Below are 20449 nucleotides of genomic sequence, written 5' to 3' on the forward strand. Positions count from 1 at the left end.
GGGCCAGCACGCGCAGGCGCTCGGCGGCCGGAGACAGGGCGGGGCCGGCGTGCGCGCGCCAGGGTGACGCGAGCGGGCGGCGCCGGCGGGAGCGCGCCCGTCGCAAGATGGCGGCGGCCATGCTAGGCCGCGGGGCCGTGTGTGCGCAGCGGGCGGCGGCGGCGGCGGCGCTCCCCTGGCGGCAGGCGCGGCGGCAGCGCTAGCCCGGCCCTCGGCTCCGTTTCGCGGTCGTCACCTCTGCCTCTCCCCGCCTTGCCCAGCATGGATCTGCCCGTGGGCCCCGGCGCGGCGGGGCCCAGCAACGTCCCGGCCTTCCTGACCAAGCTGTGGACCCTCGTGAGCGACCCGGACACCGACGCGCTTATCTGCTGGAGCCCGGTGAGGGGCCGGGGCGAGTCCCCAGAGGGTGGGTGTGGGGCGGGGCCGGGGCCTGCGCTCGCTGCCGGCCGCTCCGCGCGCCGAGGGCCGCCGGCGGGGAGGGAGGCCTCTCCGGTCCTTCGCTCCCCGTCGGACCGTCGCGGAAGTGGGTCTGCCCGGAGAACAGAGCCCGGCCTCGCAGGCCACCGCCGTGCCCAGGGGACCCTCTCCGTTTTCTCAGATGAGTTCCAGGGCGGGATGGCCGGCGGCTCTTCGGAGAAAATTAGGACGCGGTGCGTGGACTGGAGGGCGTCGCTCTGGTGCGAAAGGGAGAGCCACGAAAACAGAAAGTAAAACGTCACAAAGTTCAGGGTGATCTCGAACCCATTGCCAGAGATACTGGAGCTGGGTCTCCCCGGAGCAGCTTTGTTTTTCATCCCTCACAGGGCGTCTTTATTCAGGTCCCTGTCTTCAGTTGCCTGGCAGCGGACTTGTTTACAGGGTTTGGCCCTGCAAGACCGGACAGCTCCGGTTTTGCGGAGGTAAATCGGAGAGTGTGTCTGGAGTTGAAGATCGGAATCTGCTGTTCCCAGCCTGGCTGTGATGTCGTGTCCCGGGGAGGCCAGAGCCATACCCCGGGGCCGGCAAACGGGTGACCCGGAGAGAGGCCACGCTGGTCACGCAGAGCCTCTGGGTGCCTCCAAATATGCTTGACCCCTCGAGGGCCAACACGCTGGGTTTCTGACTTTACTAAGCACTTCCCTTTCGTGTTCTGAAGCCATTAGGAATGAAGAAGTGTTCAGGTCGAAGCTAAGTCTTGGCTTGTCTGTTTGCCCGAGCTCTGCTCTGCCTAAGGATTGTCTGGGAATAGGGGATCCCTGGGTGGCTCAGCAGTTTGGCATCTGCCTTCAGCCCAGGGCGTGACCCCGGGGTCCTGGGATCGAGTCCCATGTTGGGCTCCCCACATGGAGCCTGCTTCTCCCTCTGCCTCTGTCTCTGCCTCTCTCTCTCTGTGTCTCTCTCAAGTAAATAAATAAAATATTTAAAAAAAAAAGACGGGGAATAAAGAGATTAGGTATCATGCCATGTTCTTATTGGAGACACTGTTTCAGTGATACGCACAGTGTGGGCACTCTCCATTCCCCAGTGCACTACCTGTTTCCTACCTGATGACAGGCAGCACCCTGAAGTGGAGAAGCATGCCATCCCCTCTTTCCAGACTTCGGATTTTTCTAACCAAAGGAAGTGACCACATATTTGTATCTTCCTTTATCTTCCTTCTTCCTCTTTTTCCTTCCTCTAACTTCAAGGAAACACTCTTAACCCAGACCCAGGAGGGGCATCAGAGATGCGCTGGCATAGTCCAAGCCTAATCCTACTACGGTGATCTATCCTACCTGCTAGGGTGCCCTTTAATCTGCTTGCTTTTTCTGATTAAAGATTGTGAGGCATGTGGGTGAAGCGTCCCCAGCTTTCTCTCCAGGACCCACAGCCCGTATCCTGGACAAGGCCTTTGAACAGGAATGATCAGGCCTGTGACAGCCTTTGCTTACAGTGGCTGCCTATGTGGGTTTGTGTCGGGGGGCAAGGGCATGGGGAACCAGCCTGAGCATGAGTACGTGAACCTTCCTGGTCTGTATGCAGGTCAGGCAGGACGTAGTGGTAGGGGCTGGCACTCACAATGAATACAGAAGCCAGACAGTAGCTCAGCAGTGAAAGGAAGCCCTTTCCAGGCCGGGTGGGGGGCTGCCGAGCTGCCTGGCTCAGAGACAGGAGATGGTCTGTACCTGTGGCCTTGATCAAAAAAGTCCACACAGGGTCTTCTGCAGACTTGTGGCTCAGAGTGTGACTCTCAGAGGCCTTGGGAAACTCTGATGTCCTTGGTTTTGGTGTCCCCCCACACACACACCCTTTGTTTTGAAAGTTTTCTCACAGTTCTACCAAGAGAAACTCACCATGTTTGACCCAGGGGACAACAGGCAGTCAGAGGTATGGTGGCTGACTCTCCAGGCTGAGTACAGTGGGGGATGAGGTCTAGCCCCAGAAACCCTCGCCAGTGGGGCCAGGTCGGGACAGCACTGAGCTTCCTTTGCCCAGCATGACGGACAGACCACAGGTCACTGCCCCGTAGAGTTGTGTTGACCTACTGTCAAATCCTCCTACAGTTAAAGATGCACTGAATATGGCGTCTGAGGTGGATAAGCAAGGGTCTTTAGAGATGCAGCTGCCCCCCACCCCCAGGTCCTGTGACCCTGCAGCTCCTGCTGCTCTTGCTGCTGCAGGGAGTGAACTTGGCCACCGGGAACACAGCCTAAGGGTGTGCCATAGCTCTCCTGACCTACAGCCTGTGCTTGTTCCCCTTGCCTCCCACCCCCACGGGGCTGTCCATGAATCAGACCTGTCTGGCCTAGGGATCAAGGCCAGGTGAGCCTGGAAGGTGCCTGATAGCACAGTTTAAGGAGGCACTTCTTTTTAGGTCACTTGGAGGCTGGGGAGCCCGAGGCGGGACTGTGCTCTGATCAGTGCAGGGCTCTTTGTAGGATCAGGAACGGATATAATAGGACTGTATGGAGGCAGACACCTAGGAACTGGAGGTCACCAAGGCCAGGGCCTGTCCCAGGTGGCCCTCGCGAGTGCCAGTGACCAGAGGGTCACTCTGGAGGGGCTGGATCTCAGGGTGGAGTCAGGGGTACAGCACTTCCTGCAGTTAGGTCATCAGCTCCCCATGAGACCGCTTGAATTGCTCTGGTCGCACCCATACACTCAGACTTGGCCATGAACCATTTCCAGAGTTCCCATGACAGGCAGGGACACTCCTTCTCCCCTGACACTGAGTGTCCAGGTGAGGACCCGACAGGCCCTCTGGATCCTGCCCTTAGGGATGTCAGTGGAGCCAAAATGCTGAAGGAACACCCCAGGTTACCACTCCCAGTGGCAGGCCGGGAGGCATGCCGCAGGCCCGGTCGCTCCCAGGGCCTCCCTGGAGCAGGGCTGCAGTAACAGCCGCCAAACAGTAGCCCAGCTGTGCTTATTCAGACCTTAGGTGCAGCATGAGCCCAAGCCTTCTTGTGTATCAGTTTTCCTCCAGGGCCATCCAAGGAGGTGACAATTGGCCATTTTGTAGATAAGAACACTGAATCTCAGGCAGCCCGGGTTGCTCAGCAGTCTAGCGCCTGCCTTCAGCCCAGGGCGTGATCCTGGAGACCCGGGATCGAGTCCTGCATCGGGGTCCCTGCATAGAGCCTGCTTCTCCCTCTGCCTGTGCCTCTGCCTCTCTCTCTCTCTCTGTCTCTCATGGATAAATAAGTAAAGTCTTTATTTAAAAAAAGAAAAAAGAACACTGAATTTCAAAGACATCAGGAAACTTCACAAAGAAAGCTGGAGGTTGAAGTCCACTATCTTTCTGATGACCACCAGCTGTTGCTCCCTGACTGCCTTACCAGGCACTCCGTATTTCCTGGCAGCAGCAGGAGACCCCAACCCATGCCCCCAGGGTCAGGATGCTGGCCCCACCCCCACCTGCTTCTCTTAGTTAGACCCTCGCCACACCTGGACCAACCAGCACTGTGACCAGCACTGCGGGGTTTCAGTCAGGACTGGATTTGGGATTTTTACATGAGAGTCCTCCTCACCCCTTCAGTAGAGATAATACACACATGAATGGATGGACGGATGAGACTGGCACAGACCTGTAAAGGACAGACTCTACACTGTGGGGTGGGGAGGAGGAACTCAGGGCACGAGGGTCTCAGGAGGGGGCTGGAGGTCTGAGCCGTGGTGGCCTCCTTGGAGGGAAGGCAGGTGTCCCATGTGGCTCACAATTCTTTATTAAAGGACCGGAAGGGGGCAGTGGGATGGACCCACTCTGGAACACACAAAGAGCTCCCATCGGGTATCACGTGGGGGCTGGACCAAAGGCCTCACACTCCATAGACCCCAGAACCTGCAGCTCTGGCTGTAAGGCTCCCTTCTCCTCTGGATGGGGTGGGAGTGCTGTCTTCACAGGCAGTGAAAGGCGGAATGCCAACCCTCAAATGCTTCCCGGGGCTGGCAGCACAGTAGCTGCCACCACAGACCCCTCCCTTCTTGACCTGAAGGCCACGGAGTGATCAGAGTCACCAACCTGTGTGTGTGTTCCTTCATCCGGAGATCCATGCAGGGGCCAGGAGGGATGTGTTGGTGCCTGTGTTGCTGGGACTCACTAAAGCTGACTTCAGCAGGAAGAACAGGATGTAATGGTGCAGCTGGTCTTACACTCAAGGACAAAAGTCAGGTGGAGGAGGAGGACCTAAGGGACCCTCCCTTTCTCCACCAGCCTCACACCTCCTGTCACCTCACTCTGCAGCCTGGGTTTTTCTGCTTCTGTGGCCACATGGCTCCAGACACGTGCCTACTACTCCTCATGCCCATGTTCCTGGAACCCAGAGAGTGGTCAGCCTGCTGCATGCAGGGGACCAGGGCACATCACGCCCGACTAGTCTTTGGATGGACATTTGGGGGACGACGGTGTTCTGGGCAGATACTTGGAAAGTGCAGGTGGTCCCCCTCATGGAATACAGTGGTGGTTAATCCTTTGGGGTCATGGAGCCCTTTGAGAAAATACTCAAAGACAGAAGCCCTCTCTATAAAAACATACATGCCTGCAGAATTTGGGATTCATTATAGGTTGTTCCTAGTGCCATCAAAAATAAGGTCAGAGACTCCAAATTTACAGTCCAACTTGGCATTGAGACTTGCATCTCGGAGCACCTGGCTGGCTCGGTGGCTAGAGCATGCAACACTTGATCTCGAGGCCGTGAGTTCGAGCCCCATGCTGGGTGTAGAGTTTACTTCGGAAGGGAGAGGGGTGGTGACGCCTGAGTGGCTCAGTCAGTTCAGTGTCTGCCTTCGGCTTGGGTCATGATCCCGGGGTCCCGGGATAGGGCCCCACGTCGGGCTCCCTGCTCAGCGGGGAGGGCTGCCTCTCCCTCTCCTGCTGCCTCTCTCCCTGCTCATGCTCTCTCTCACTGTCAAGTAGATACATAAAATAATTTTGTTTTAGAAAGTGTATCTCGGGATGAGGGCATCACTCACCAGCCAGCAGTGGGGCACTCACTTCTCTCTGCTTCTCCATATTTCTAATCGTAGGCTTTCACTATACCAGAGGAAAAGCTGAGAGCACCCCCAGGAATCCCCCAGAGGCAGCAGAGAAGGAGGGGTCCTGAACCATGAGGCAGGGAGATAGAATGTCACGTTCTGTGAAGGTCTCACCAGAGACTTTCGAAACTCCATAAGGCAGGGCTCGTGCGACATACTCAGTGTGGGCTTAACCCTTGAACAGTGTTCAGGATTGGAAAACAGGAAGGACAGGTAAGCCACACAGGTGCCCAGGTTTTCTGCCTGGAGGCGGTTTTCAGACTAACAGCCCAGCTTTGGAGAAGCTAAGGCAGCTAGAGTTTGCAAGGTGCGGTCAGGGAAGGGCGCTGCACTGAGACGGAGCCCCAGGAGTCTGTGCATGAGCCCCTTTGGGTCTTCAGCAGGTGCTGGTTCACCTGCTCGTAGGAGGAGACCTATGAAGCCAGCCTGAGAACCTTCTAGAGAAGGAACAGTTACTGAGGAGAGCTCACGCGGGGTGGTGAGTCTCCTGAGCTCTCCCAGCCAAAGCGGAGGAACCACCTGGGCGTGCAGAGCATTCCGCAGAGGCTACAGCTTGGCAGTGGGACCGAATCAGGAGAGTCTGCCCCTGGTGCAGTGTGATCGAGTTTAGAGAGAAGCCTTGAAAGACCAGGCTGATCCCCACGGAACACTCTGGGGAGGAAGACCACACGACTAGACACGACGTAAAGACCTTCGTGTCCAGGGCCCTATCAGAACCAACAGAGGAGCCACTTGGCAGGAGCATGTGTCCTGTGACAAAGGGCAGAGTCATAGCAGTGTTCCCAGGGCTGAGGGGAACTAGCCAACAAAGACACTGAGACAACTGTAAAAATATTCCGAGTGCTCAAAGAAGTAAACCAAAACCATGAAGACAGACGTGGAGGACAGAGAATAAAGTGTCAGTGGCACACATATCCCAGAATTCCAGACAGTTCGTGTAGATACCCCTTCAGGGAGGTGTCACGTATCTTCCACCTGTACGTGTGGGCTACACGTAGTGACTTTGTTCCGAGAAACGCAGAGTGGGAACGGGTGGGGGCAACGAGAGCAGAGACCCCTGACGGGGCCTCGTAGTGTGTGTCCCGCCGTGACATGGCGAGGGCACTTACCGTCTGTGGTCTTCCTCTCCAAAAACTTACATAACCTCACCTGGTCAAGAGAAAAAGACACAGGACAAATCCAGGTTGAGGAACATTCTACAAAATACCAGACCAGTGCTCCTCAAAACTCAAGGTCAAAAGAAACCAGGAAAGTCTAAGAGGTTGTCGTAGCCAAGAGGAATATAAGGACACATAACAACCGAATGTCATGTAACCCCTTGGATGATGTCCTGGGACAGAGCGGCATAAGCTAAAAACTAAGGAAATCCGAATAAAATAGGGACTGTAGTTAATAATAACGTATGGGTATCCACCCTTTTTTTTTTAAAGCTCACGTTATGCCATCTTGCTCTTACAGAAGACCTACATTAGTACCTGTTTCAGCTAACTAAAAGAAATCCAAAAAGGATTTTCATTTTTACAAAAAGCGAAAATAGCATTCAGCATGTTTTTTGCAGCAAGCCATTGTAGAGGCAGTGCACGTTCCATGCGGCAAGGGTGGCCCTGCCAGGCTCTTTCCTCAGGGGCTGTACTCAGCATCTCAGCCTCACACTGCTAGAGCTGTGCGCTGTGTCTGAGTACCTATGACTTATCTCAACTTACTTTGTGCATCCATTTGCAAGGTGTGTTCTGAGGTATCAGAAAAGCCTAAGTGATTATTTTGGGGGGTCTGGGAATACTCTAAATTTTGCCATATTGATTACCAGTAATTCCTGGGAAACCTGGGTGGCTCTGTGGTTGAGCGTCTGCCTTGGGCTCAGGGCGTGACCCCAAGATCCGGGATCGAGTCCCACGTCAGGCTTCCTGCATGGAGCCTGCTTCTCCCTCTGCCTGTGTCTCTGCCTCTCTCTCTGTGTCTCTCATGAACAAATAAATATATCTTTAAAAAAAAAAACAGTTAATTCTTTGCTTTAAAAAATTTGGGTTATAAAAGATTTCATAGGAACACTCTACTTTCAGATAGCAGGGAAAACCTCTATATTGATTCATTACTTGTGACAAGTACACAATGATACTAATGGTTTGCAGGGCATGTGAGAACACTGTACTATCTTCCCAATTTTTCTGTAAATCTGAAGTTACTCTAAAATCCAAAACTTATTTGTATAAGTCACTGTCAGGGATTAACAGCAGATTAGAGGGCAGCCCCGGTGGCCCAGCGGTTTGGTGCTGCCTTCAGCCCAGGGCGGGATCCTGGAGACCCGGAATCGAGTCCCACATCGGGCTCCCTGCATGGAGCCTGCTTCTCCCTCTGCCTGTGTCTCTGCCTCTCTTTCTGTGTGTGTGTGTGTGTGTGTGTGTGTGTGTGTGTCATGAATAAATAAATAAAATCTTTAAAAAAAAACAGATACTGCAGAAGAAAAGATCACTGAACTAGAGTTCTATGGTTATAGAAACCGTTCACAGTGATGTCCAGGAAAACCAGACTGGACACTGAGCAGAGCCTCCTGGAGACAGTATCACACAGCCTGACACACAAGCGAGGTCCCAGGATAAAGGAGGAGGGAATGCTTAGATGTAACTATCCAAATTTTTGGAAACCTGTGAACCCACAGATCCAAGATTTATAAGAACTTCCAAGGAAGGGGACGCCTGGGTGGCTCAGTGGTTGAGGGTCTGCCTTCTGCTCAGGTCATGACCCCAGGGCCCCGGGATTGAGTCCCACATCGGGCTCCCTGCATGGAGCCTGCTTCTCCCTCTGCCTGTGTCTCTGCCTCTCTCTCTCTCTCTCTCTCTGTGTGTGTGTGTCTCATGAATAAATGAATAAAATCTTAAAAAAAAAAAAGTCCCAAGGAATCTACCCAAAAAATTTACTAGGACTAACAAATGAGTTTAGTGAGGCCACAGGATTCAAGGTTAGTATATAAAAACCAATTCTGCTTCTACACACTAGCAATGAATTGTTGAAAATGGAAATATTTACAATAGTTTCTAAGAAACCACAAAGCGGCTCCTGGAGGGCTCAGTTGGTTGAGAGTCCGAGTCTTGATTTCGGCTCAGGTCGTGATCTCAGGGTTGAGAGGTTGAGCCTTTATCGGACTCTGTGTTCAGCAAGGGGTCAGCTTGGGATTCCTCCCCCTTGGCCCCTCCCTCCCTAAAATAAGTAAGTAAATCTTTACAACACTCACACACGATATTTAGCAGTTGTGTTACTTACTGCTGTGTAACCCATTATCTCCAAACGTAACTGCTTAAAACAACAATGTCTCTGTTTCTGAGAGTCACAGACTGATGTGGACTCAAGGTCTCTCATGAGGTTGCAGTCATTTCAAGACTCAACTAGAGAAAAGAAACCTCCTTAAGTGTTTGTAGCAGGTAACTTTTGTCAAGAGACTTGCATTGCTCAACACGCGAGCCTCTCCCTAGGCCGCCCATAGCAGGTCAGCCCGCTTCTCTCCGAGCAAGAGATCCTAGAGAGCAAGAGCCCTAGGTGGCCTTAGTAACACGTTCTCCAAAACCATCACACCTGCTGAATGCTGGCGGTCACAAAGAACAACCCTGGTACAAGCCCCCGTGTTGTTAAAAAGTTAGACAAAAACAGTTCCAAGAAAACTACAGACCAGTATCTTTCAAAATGCCTTCTATAAAATAGCAAATCTAGCAATATATTAAAAAAAAGTAATGTCAAGGGTAGTTCAAGATTTTAAAATCAAGTCAATATAATCCATTGTGTTAATAGCCTGAAAGAGAAAAACCACATAATCATATTATTTGCAGGAAAAACATTTGTCAAAATATGATGTTCAGGGCAGCCCGGGTGGCTCAGTGGTTTTGTGCCCGCCTTAGGCCCAGGACGTGATCCTGGGGACCCGGGATCATGTCCCACATCAGGCTCCCTGCAGGGAGCCTGCTTCTCCTTCTGCATCTCTCTCTCTCTCTCTCTCTCTCTCTCTCTCTCTCTCTCTCTCTGTCTCAAATGAACAAAATCTTTAAAAAACAAAATATGATGTTCATAAAAAAATATCCTCTGGAAGCTAAGAATAGCGGGGAACTTATTCAGCCTAATTCAAAAGGCTCTACAAAGAAACTTACACCTAGCATCATACTTAATGATAGGAGAGCCTGAATGTTGTTCCCCTAAGATCAGAATAAGTCACAATGTCTATTTTCGCCAGTTCTAGTCAACATTGTACCGGAAGGCCTGTCCAGTATTTGAAGACAAGAAAAATTAAAGGAATGTGTTTTGGAGAGGGAGAAATAAGACTGGTCTTATTCATGGATAGCACAATTGTCTACACAGAAAATCCCAAGAAATCTACAAAAATCCTCCTAGAACCAGGGGTATCTGGGTGGCTTAGTTGGTTAAGCATCTGACTCCTGATTTCAGCTCATGTCATGATCTCAGGGTCGTGAGATAGAACCCTGTGTCGCGGGATCTCTGGGTGGCGCAGGGGTTTGGCGCCTGCCTTTGGCCCAGGGCGCGATCCTGGAGACCCGGGATCGAGTCCCACATCGGGCTTCCGGTGCATGGAGCCTGCTTCTCCCTCTGCCTGTGTCTCTGCCTCTCTCTCTCTCTGTGACTATCATAAATAAATAAAAATTAAAAAAAAAGAAAGAACCCTGTGTTGGGTCCAGGCTGGGCTGGGAGCCTGCTTTAAATTGTCTATTCCTCTCCCCTCTGTCCCTACACCCACACACACACACTTGCACATGCATGGTCTCTCTTAAAAATTTTTCTTTTTAATTTTTAAAAATTAAAAAATATATACCCTTAGAACTAAACATGAGTTTTGCAAGATTATTAGATACAAGGTCAACACAAAATCAATTGCATTTCTTTTTTTTTAAGATTTTTTAAAAAGATTTTATTTATTCATAACAGACACAGAGAGAGAGAGAGGCAGAGACACAGGCAGAGGGAGACACAGGCTCCATGCAGGGAGTCTGATGCGGGACTCGATCCCAGGACCCCAGTGTCACACCTTGAGCTGAAGGCAGCCGCTCAAACACTGAGCCACCCGGGTGTCCCTCTAAACATATTTTGAATGTGTTCCTTGAAGTCTTGGTTAAATGTGATGTCTGTCACAGGCAGTTACTGTTTTTCTCTTTTCCCTGTGCGTGGATCATACTTTGCTGTTTCTTTACATGTCTCATAATTTTTTAAAAATTTTTTAATTTATTTATGATAGTCACACACAGAGAGAGAGAGAGAGAGAGAGGCAGAGACACAGGCAGAGGGAGAAGCAGGCTCCATGCACCGGGAGCCTGACGTGGGATTCGATCCCGGGTCTCCAGGATCGCGCCCTGGGCCAAAGGCAGGCGCTAAACCGCTGCGCCACCCAGGGATCCCATGTCTCATAATTTTGTAGAAAAAGTACATTTTAGGGGTGCCTGGGTGGCCCAGTTGGTTAAGGGTCTGCCTTTGGCTCAGGTCATGATCCCGGAGTCCTGGGATCGAGCCCCACATTGGGCTCCCTGCTCAATGGGGAGTCTGTTTCCCCTCTTCACTCTCAAATAAATAAAGGCTTTAAAGATTTAAAAAAAAGAAGAAAGAAAGAAAGAAAAAGTATATTGTAGGTAATGCTGTACTTCTGGATGACCACCCCACCCACCCTTGTCTTTTTTTTGGGGGGGGGGGGGTTGCTGGCTTGTAGGTTGCGTCAGTGAGGTCTGTTTCTCTGTGTTAGTTCACTGGTCAGGGTGTTACACCCAGACTGTAGGCTCTGTAATTACTGCCTCATTGTTCTGTTGGCTTTGACAGTGCCCCCAGGGCACAGATTGTTGAGAAGTCTGGTCTAATTACATTCAGGCAGTGGTGGCCTTTAAGTTCTGTCTGAGGTCTGTTCTGACCTGGGCGGGCTGTTAGCTGTCTTTGCTGTGTGAGCAGGCTGGCCTTGGTTAAGCCTTTTACTGTTCTTTTTTTTTTTTTTTAAAGATTTATTTATTTAGTGGGAGAGAGAGCAAGCACACACGATTTGGGGAGGCACAGAGGGAGAAGGAGAAAGAGGATCTCAAGAAGGCTCCCTGATGAACACAGAGCCTGACCCACGACCCACAGATCATGACCTGACCTGAAATCAAGAGTTGGTGGACCCTCGAACAACTGAGCCACTCAGGCACCCCTCGAGCTTATTTTACTCCTAATTTAGAGGTGCTGTTGTTTTCCAGAGCAACCTTAGGCTTGAACTTTCTAACGCTTTGGTTTCACATAAACTGAGTTTGCTTGGGGAGAACTTCAAAGTTTTCTTTCCTTTGGGCTGCCTCCCTCATGAGAACTCTCTGAGCCACTATTTTGGGCACTGGGCAGGGCAGTGGGCTCTGGTCTTCCCCGCTTGGCTCTCCCAACATGGATGCTGTACCCTACATGCTAGGTGGAGTGAGGGCAATCAGGGGGTGCCTGGGGTACAGCCTGCATTATATGGATGGGGGCAAAATGGAGAAGCACCCACACACACCTCTTGGTTGCAGTCACCAGGAATTTAGCCTCTTGACCTTGTTGTTAGACAGGATGAGAGATACTGGTGGCCTTCTCTCAGATACAGTAAGTCTGAACTGGAAACAGAAGGGAGAGGAACCCCCACCCTCCCGGTCATGCTCTCCCAAAGTGTAGCATCAACCAAGGTGAACTGAGTGGGGAGGGAGCAGCTTGCAGCTCGGGTGCTACAGGCTCACTAGTCCTGCATAGGTTTAGTAGGGTTTTTTGAGTAAATGTTTTCATTTGTTGTATGCCTTTAGGATGATTTCCAGAGACTTTTTTTTTTTTTTTAAGATCTTATTTATTTATTCATGTGAGACACAGAGAGAAGCAGGCTCCCTGCAGGGAGCCTGATGTGGGACTTGATCCCAGGACCCTGGGGTCATGCCCTGAGCCAAAGGCAGACAGTCAATCACTGACCACCCAGGGGTCCCAAGACTTTAAATGGTTTGAATAAGCTTTGTTTCACTTGGGAGTGGTTCACACTTGACATCCCGAATGGAAAGTTGCTCCTTCCTTTTCAAAGAGTAGTTTTGCTCCCTTTGCTCCCAGATACAGAATTCTGGTTTTTTTCTTTCAGCCATCCCAGTGCCTTCTGGCCTCCATGGTTTCTGATGAGAAATCAGCTGTTAATCTTTTTTTTAATTATTTATTTATTTATTTATGATAGTCACAGAGAGAGAGAGAGAGAGGCAGAGACACAGGCAGAGGGAGAAGCAGGCTCCATGCACCGGAAGCCCGACTTGGGATTCGATCCCGGGTCTCTAGGATCGCACCCTGGGCCAAAGGCAGGCGCCAAACCACTGCGCCACCCAGGGATCCCTCAGCTGTTAATCTTATTAAGGGTCCTTTGTACAAAATGAGTCTGTTTCTCCCTTTTTGCGTTCAAAATTCTCTCTGGATCTTTTCATCCTGTTTGATTATGAAGTATCTAGGTGTGAATTTCTTTGAGTTTATTCTGGTTAGAGTTTGTTTAGCTTCCTGACATTTTTCATCAAATTTGGGAAGTTTTTAGCCTTTATTCCTCTGTCCTCTCCTGCTGGGACTCCCATTGTGCTTAAGCTGGTGTTTGGTGGTATCCCACAGTCTCTGAGTGCATTTTTCTTCATTGTTTTCTCTTTCTGTTCCTCAGACTGGATAATTTCAATTGACCCATTGTCATGTTTGCCGATTCCTTGTCTGTGCTCAGATCTGCTTTCAAGCCCCTCTAGTGAGTTTTAGGCCTGAGTTGTAATACTTTTTAACTCTAGAATTCTGATTTGGTTCATTTCTATGATTTTGCTCTTTACTGGTACTCTTTATTCTCGGAGATATTCTCACGCTTTCCCTTATTTCTTTAGATACGGTTTCATTTTAGTCTTTGAACATATTTGTTTTTTGTTTTTTTTTTCTTTGAACATATTTGAAATAGCTGATTTAAACTCTGTCTAGTAAATCCAACTTCTAAGCTTACTTAGGGATGGTTTCAACTGATTGCTTTTTTCCCAGCATATACGCTGTGCCTTATTTCTTTGCATGTCTCATACTGTAATGAAAACTGGACTTTCAGTCGATATAACGTGGCACATGTTGGTTTCTTAACATCAGCTTCTCCTTCCTCCCCAGGGCTGTTGCTTTTGCTGTTTCTTATGCTGTCGGTATTTGTTTGTCTAGTGACTTTTCTGAATTCTGGACAGTGTATGGTCTTCATTGTTCGTGACCGCTTAAGTCTTTGCTTGGTTAGCTTCACAGGTATAGAAAGGGGCAGAAATTTCCTTTGATGCTTGGAACCCATAAGTGCCCCATTCTTTGCTAGGGGCTCTGAATTTATCAGGGTAAGCCTTCAGTGCTCAGCCAGGCAGCTGACGCCTTTACTTCATCCTCTGTTTGCTGCTGATGCCTCAGAGTCAGCCCAATGTGCAAACCTAGGGCCTTTTCAGGCCTTACCTCATTCTTGATGCAGCCCCGCACGTGCACGTGACTTCTGGACTCGCAGGAAGATTTGGGGTTTTTCCAAAACCCCTCTCGATATCTCATTCCCAGCTTTTCCTCTTAAGTTTCCTGGTTAGCCTGGTTTTTGCCGTAACTGCTATCCTCTGCCTTAGACTCAGAGTTGTTACATCCGCTCTTGATGGTATCAACATCCGCAGGGAAAAGGCTTTTTCTCCTGGGAGAGTTTGGGGTCAAATCAAGCAAAGACAGCCTTGCAAGTGGAATCTCCAGGGAGCTGTCAGACCAGTAAGATAGCAGATCTCTGGGAGTGGGGCGTTGAAGGAGCCCCGGCCCCATCGTCACCCCGACTGCCAGGGAGCTGGGCTTCTGTGATCTCAGCTGCTGGCAGAGGAAGTGGGGAGGGGGCAAGTCAAAATACCACAGCTCTCAGCTCACTGGGGTTAGGGCAAGTGGCGGGTGAACCGCGGCTCTTGAATAAATGCTCCCCATGTTGCTGTCATCCCTTGATGTGTTTTCAGGGTTCTGAAAAAGTGCACCCTAACACTTCTGTCAATGTCCTTAACGCTGCTCTGGAGGAGGAGGGGTCTTCAGAGTCCTTCCTCCTCCCTCCCCCTCACGCGTGCGCACGTGTCACCTGGGGGCCCTCTGGCCTCTCACTCTCTTTACTCTTCGTGCCCTCTCTGACCGGAAGCCTTGCCGGTGTACCTTGTAGACTCCCGCCACCCCCCCTCCCCTCCGCACTCCCTGTCCCTGCTCCAGGCCCCTGACCCTCCTGGTAGCTTCTGGACATAGGTCAGAAAGGAGATGAAAGAAGAGTAGTGGAGTGACTCCGTCGGGACCTCCGTTTCTCGTCTCGTGCCCACAGGGACAGGCCTGCGGTTCTGAGCATAACCGTGTTTCCCTCCAGAATGAATGACGTCAGGCTCCCATTGTCTTGGCTGCCTCACTTTGGGGTCTTAGCTGCTCTTGGGGGAAATTTGCTGATTACCCTAAAGACTGGGTCTGAAAAGCTGTGTGTTGGGAACCTCTGACCCCTGGGGCAGGGCTTCCCGACTGGGACGAGGGCCTCCCGTAGGGCGCGCACAGACGGGCGGGGAGCTGAGCTGCCCACCTCTCGGGGGCGTGCCCGCCTGGCCAGCTGCGTGTGACTCCGCCCCGTGTGTCCCAGCAGAGCGGGAACAGCTTCCACGTGTTCGACCAGGGACAGTTTGCCAAGGAGGTGTTGCCGAAGTACTTCAAGCACAACAACATGGCCAGCTTCGTGCGCCAGCTCAACATGTGTGAGTACCCGCCCTCCAGGCGTGTGGGGCAGGGACGGAGGGCCGCCTCCTCTGAGGGTCTCTGCAGCCCTGCTGCCTGGTCCGGTGAAGGATGGGGCCGCGGGTTCTGACACCTGCACTGGCCCGGAGGCAGACTGTGCACCTGGGGGGGCAGGCTCCAGTGGGCCTGAACCCAGGGTCCTCCGGGCAGAGTTTGTGAGCACAGCCAGACACAGCCGCGTGTGGTCCGGGAATGCGGGGTCTCCCTAAGACCGAGAGCACCAGCCGCCGCGGGCCGTGGCGTGACCAGAGCCGCGCCAGGCACGGCCCTCCCCCGGGGTCCTCCCCATGTCCCTCAGCGGGGCAGCGGCCAGGCTGTAGTCGGGGTCTGGTCCCCAGCCCTGAGGCAGAGCCGCCCCCACCCCGTCACATGCAGACGGCTTCCGGAAGGTGGTGCACATTGAGCAGGGTGGCTTGGTCAAGCCAGAGAGGGACGACACTGAGTTCCAGCACCCGTGCTTCCTGCGTGGCCAGGAGCAGCTCCTTGAGAACATCAAGAGGAAAGTGACCAGCGTGAGTAGCCAGCCTCCCTCTCTGCCTCCTCAGACCTTCCTCCAGGCCACGCAGGCCAGCAGCGTCCGCTTCCTGTCCTGCTGGGCCTGTCGCTGCTGAGGGCAGCTGGCCCCCTGCCCCCGCTTGCCCGCCGTGGGCCCCCTCGCCCAAACCCCAGCAGCCACCACATGAAGGCCCCTCTCCAGACACCAGCCCCTTGGCCTTGGCGCTGCATCCCAGGCCCTCCCTCTTCCCGGGAACCCAGGTCTCCACACTGAAGAACGAGGACATAAAGATCCGCCAGGACAGTGTCACCAAGCTGCTGACCGACGTGCAGCTCATGAAGGGGAAGCAGGAGAGCATGGACTCCAAGCTGCTGGCCATGAAGCAGTAGGTTCCCTGCAGCGAGTGTAGAGGGGCCACCAGGCAGGGGAGATGGCGGGACGAGAGGACCCGGCCGGGGGGTGGGGGTGGGGGACCTGAGGAAGGTGCAAGCCTGCAAGCCAGCCGTGTCCTGGGGCCTCCTCCCACCAGCCCTGCCTCCCACGGTTCGTGGCACAGGCTCCCAGGCCTTCTGCTCTCCACATGTAGTTAGGTTGGGACTTGAACTCCCTTCTGGGAGATGGGGTCCACCCCCCGGTGTTCCTGCCCCAACGGGCAGAGCTGGGCTCCTCCCACTCGCTGTGTCATGCAGCCTCACCGCTGGGTCTCCATGGCCCATCGAAGCACCAGCCCTGGGGGCCCCGGGGCCCCCGGAACTACAGCCTAGGGTGGCTGTCCTCATGACTCCAGGGTTACAGAAGCAGCTCCTGGGCTCTGACCACCCTCCCATTAGGGTCTCTCAGAAGCGAGTGGCCCTGTGACACCTGGAGATGGGGGCCAGGTGAACTTGGCCTCCAGGACGTGGGTACCTCTCGGGACAAGGCCAAGGGGGTCAGGTCAATTCCATGTCATTGAGACATTCAGGGGGCGTGGCAAGGCCTGCTCACAGCACCATGTACCCCCGTTGGGAAGATGGTGCTCCAGTGGCACTCATACCCCTTGAAGCCCCTTCTGAGCCATTCCCAGGCCCCGTGATGGGCCCTGATTTCCCTAAAGGCCCACGACAACCCCCATCGGCCACTCTGCAGCCTGAACAGCTGGGCTACACCGTACCCCTGGCCTTCCCTCCTCGCCTCAGGTTTAGGGAGCAGACACTCGGGTTGTGTGCCCCCTCAGGGGTCTCCTCCAGGATCCTGGGGTGCACTCAACATGCCCCTTCCTTGGGAGCCTCACTGCCCTCCACCTGTACCTCTGTCTGTCCCGCCCTGGTCGTGTGGCAGAGCACCACACACATGACCCACACCTGCGGGGGGTGGGGGGTGTCTGCGGAGCCCCCCAGTCCTGCTGACCGCACCTGGTGTGTTACAGCGAGAACGAGGCCCTGTGGCGGGAAGTGGCCAGCCTGCGGCAGAAGCATGCCCAGCAGCAGAAAGTTGTCAACAAGGTGCGTGGCGGGCCCCGGGGGGTGCCTGCGGGTCCCGTCCTCGGCTGGGCTGACTGTGCCTTTCCCCCGCAGCTCATCCAGTTCCTCATCTCCCTGGTGCAGTCGAACCGGATCCTGGGAGTGAAGAGGAAAATGTGAGGCCCGGGGGCGGGGGGGCTGCTCCTCAGCTCGGGGCCCCCGGCCACCCTGTGTCCTCTTGGCTGAGGCCTGGGGGAGGCACCTGACCCCGCCCCTTCCCCCCACAGCCCCCTGATGCTGAACGACGGCAGTTCAGCACATTCCATGCCCAAGTATGGCCGGCAGTACTCCCTGGAGCACATCCACGGCTCGGGCCCCTACTCGGTGAGCACCGGGTGCAGCAGGCCTGGCCCGGGGGGGCGCGGGCAGGCGCCGCTGCGGCTCCTGCCACATAGGTCACCTCCCTTTGATGGCAGGCTCCTTCCCCGGCCTACAGCAGCTCCAGCCTCTACTCCCCAGATGCCGTCGCCAGCTCTGGACCCATCATCTCCGACATCACCGAACTGGCCCCCAGCAGTCCCTTGGCCTCCCCGGGCGGAAGCATAGACGAGAGGTGGAGGCCTTGTCGTCCTCCCACCCATTGGGAGAGGGGTGGGCTCACAGAGCCAGCTCCTGATGTGTGTGCCCCCACGCGCAGGCCACTGTCCAGCAGCCCTGTGGTACGCGTCAAGGAGGAGCCCCCCAGCCCTCCTCGGAGCCCCCGGGTGGAGGAGGCCAGTCCTGGACACCAGTCCTCCGTCGTGGAGATACCCCTGTCCCCCACCGCCCTCATTGACTCCATCCTGCGGGAAAGCGAGCCTGCGCCCACCACCCCAGCCACACCCCTCACGGATGCAGGGGGCCGCCGCCCCTCACCCTCGCCCCCGCCTGCCCCGGCCCCTGAGAAGTGCCTCAGCGTAGCCTGCCTGGACAAGTGAGTGCCCCCCACCCACCTCCACCACAGCCTCTGGAAGCTGGGACTGTCCTGGAGGGGCTGCTACAGGGTGGTCGTCAGGTGGCGAGCACACGGTCGCTGGGGGATGCACCAGCAGACCCAGCCCTGAGCTCAGAGCTTGCTTGGGCCCACGTCCCCAGGGTCTCAGGAGCCAAGGGGGTGTGGCCCCGCAGGCCTGTGACACCTGCTCTCTGAGCCTCTCTGGCTGCTGCTGTCACCCCTTCCTGCAACAGGCCACCGCACCTGTCCTGCTGCCCAGCAGGGGGCTTGCCCCAGAGGCCAGGCAAGCAAGGGCGGGGGGGCACGGAGTCCACCTGGCCCCCACCTGCAATCGGGGGGCTCTTGTCTTTGTATCTTGCAGTTTGGCTCGCGCTCCACAGATGTCTGGGGTCGCCCGCCTCTTCCCCTGCCCCTCCTCTCTGCATGGCCGAGTCCAGCCAGGGTTAGCGCCGTCCCCACTGGGGAGGGAGGAGGGCTCCACCAGAGCTCAGGCCCCTCCCCAGCCTCGGACCAGTCCCTGGCCTGGCCATGAGCACTCGGCCCCGCCCGGTGAACAGGCGACGGGCCCTCTGCAGCGAGGGAGCAACCCCCACCCCAGGCTCTGGGGCCCGAGCCAGTGGCCCAGGTGCCGACTGACCAGGATGGGCCTCCCAGCCTGGCAGCTGCCACCGGTGCAGCCAGGGCCCTGGCTGCTGTGCACACTGGCTTCCTTGCGGGGCAGGGAGGGATGGGGCAGGGCCCCAAGGACACCACCCAGAGTTGGCCTGGTGGCCGCCCGTCTAATGGCCCAGGGCCTTCTTGGCCACAGCCCCCTGACCCAGGCCTCTTTCTCAGCATGCACAGGGATGGATACGCACGCGCGCGCGCGCGCGCGCGACGGACCATCCCTCCACACCCTGCTGCAGTTACCCCTTCCCGTCCCTACCGCCTTCCAGTGGAAAGGCAAGACCTTGTCAAGTCTTGAAAACTGCCCCCAGCCCGTCCTGCACACTGAACCCCTCCTGCCCCCTCCCGACCGCCGCGTTGGCCCAGTGTGAAGTGCCGCCAGAGGCCTTACTGGGCCTCATGGTGACACGGCCGGTGGTGTGGCCTGAGCTACCGTCCCCGCCGTGGCCGAGGCCCTGGCCCTTTCCTGCACACGCTGTGCAGCGGGGCCCCCCGGGAGCCCAGGCAGGGTGGGGCATCGCTGCGGGCAGCCCCTCTCTGGATGGTGGGTGTGAGCACCGGCAGGAAGGCATCCGGCTGGGGGTGCCTAGAGCCCCACTTTACCTGCCCCACCCACTCCGGCTAGGACGGAGCTCAGTGACCACCTGGACGCCATGGACTCCAACCTGGACAACCTGCAGACCATGCTGACGAGCCACGGCTTCAGCGTGGACACAAGCGCCCTGCTGGACGTGAGTGCCTCCCCTCCCCTCCCCACGTGGGCTGTAGGCTCCCAGCGTGGCCTGACTGCCCTCCCTCCCTGCAGCTGTTCAGCCCCTCCGTGACGGTGCCCGACATGAGCCTGCCCGACCTTGACAGCAGCCTGGCCAGCGTGCGTAGGCAGGGCAGGGGACAGGGGTGTGGGGTGGGGCGGGGAGCCGGAGCCTCACTCTGCCCCCTGCTCCCCAGCAGATCCAGGAGCTCCTCTCCCCCCAGGAGCCGCCCAGGCCTCTCGAGGCAGAGAACAGCAGCCCTGACTCAGGTGAGCCGAGCCCCAAGCCCCTGCCCGCCCCACCCGTGACCCCCACACCTGTGCCCTGACCCAGCCCCCACCCCCAGGGAAGCAGCTGGTGCACTACACGGCGCAACCCCTGTTCTTGGTGGACCCGGGCTCCGTGGATATGGGAAGCAGCGACCTGCCCGTGCTCTTCGAGCTGGGGGAGGGTTCCTACTTCTCCGAGGGGGACGACTACACAGATGACCCCACCATCTCCCTGCTGACGGGCTCTGAGCCCCCCAAAGCCAAGGACCCCACTGTCTCCTAGAGGCCCCAGGAGGAAGGCTGGCCAAGGGCTAGGCGTGGACCCCAGTCGGCAGCCAGGGCTGCAGCCCCATGTGCCTGGCTGGCTTGAGGCTTTACAGCCACCTTGGACTGACCAGCACTGCGGGGGTTCAGTCAGGATTGGATTTTGGGTTTTTACACGAGAGTCCCCCTCACCCCTTCAATAGAGATATACACACACACGGACGGACGGACGGATGGACGGACGAGACTGGCAGACACCTATAAAGGACAGACTGTACACTGTGGCCTCCCGCGTGTTTCCTCCCGCC

At 55.2% G+C, this 20449-nt stretch overlaps 1 protein-coding gene across 4 annotated transcripts; it reads left to right on the plus strand.

Moving 5' to 3' along the window:
• Window positions 1–86: 86 nt before the first annotated feature.
• HSF1 (heat shock transcription factor 1) lies at window positions 87–20418 on the plus strand. Of its 4 annotated transcripts, none has more exons than XM_055314003.1 (14): window positions 87–378; window positions 15113–15221; window positions 15637–15773; window positions 16018–16142; window positions 17163–17238; window positions 17311–17372; window positions 17484–17580; window positions 17673–17809; window positions 17894–18169; window positions 18552–18632; window positions 19482–19587; window positions 19662–19727; window positions 19805–19877; window positions 19955–20418. In XM_055314003.1, the coding sequence occupies exons 1-14, from the start codon at window positions 262–264 to the stop codon at window positions 20158–20160; spliced, it is 1668 nt and encodes a 555-aa protein (XP_055169978.1). In that variant the 5' UTR covers window positions 87–261; the 3' UTR covers window positions 20161–20418. The 4 variants fall into 4 exon arrangements, with proteins under 4 accessions (XP_055169978.1, XP_055169979.1, XP_055169980.1 ...); XM_055314004.1 differs by having other exon boundaries at window positions 19808–19877; XM_055314005.1 differs by lacking the exon at window positions 18552–18632.
• Window positions 20419–20449: the final 31 nt, after the last annotated feature.

Source organism: Nyctereutes procyonoides, unplaced genomic scaffold (assembly GCF_905146905.1).
Source record: "Nyctereutes procyonoides isolate TBG_1078 unplaced genomic scaffold, NYPRO_anot_genome, whole genome shotgun sequence".
Taxonomy (NCBI): domain Eukaryota; kingdom Metazoa; phylum Chordata; class Mammalia; order Carnivora; family Canidae; genus Nyctereutes; species Nyctereutes procyonoides.

Bases quoted from the DNA above. Each gene is read 5' to 3' on its own strand.
- HSF1 (XM_055314003.1), top strand. From the start codon at position 262: ATGGATCTGCCCGTGGGCCCCGGCGCGGCGGGGCCCAGCAACGTCCCG. The intron at 19,728-19,804 runs GTGCGTAGGCAG...CCTGCTCCCCAG, and splicing joins TTGACAGCAGCCTGGCCAGC to CAGATCCAGGAGCTCCTCTC. The intron at 19,878-19,954 runs GTGAGCCGAGCC...CCCCACCCCCAG, and splicing joins GAACAGCAGCCCTGACTCAG to GGAAGCAGCTGGTGCACTAC.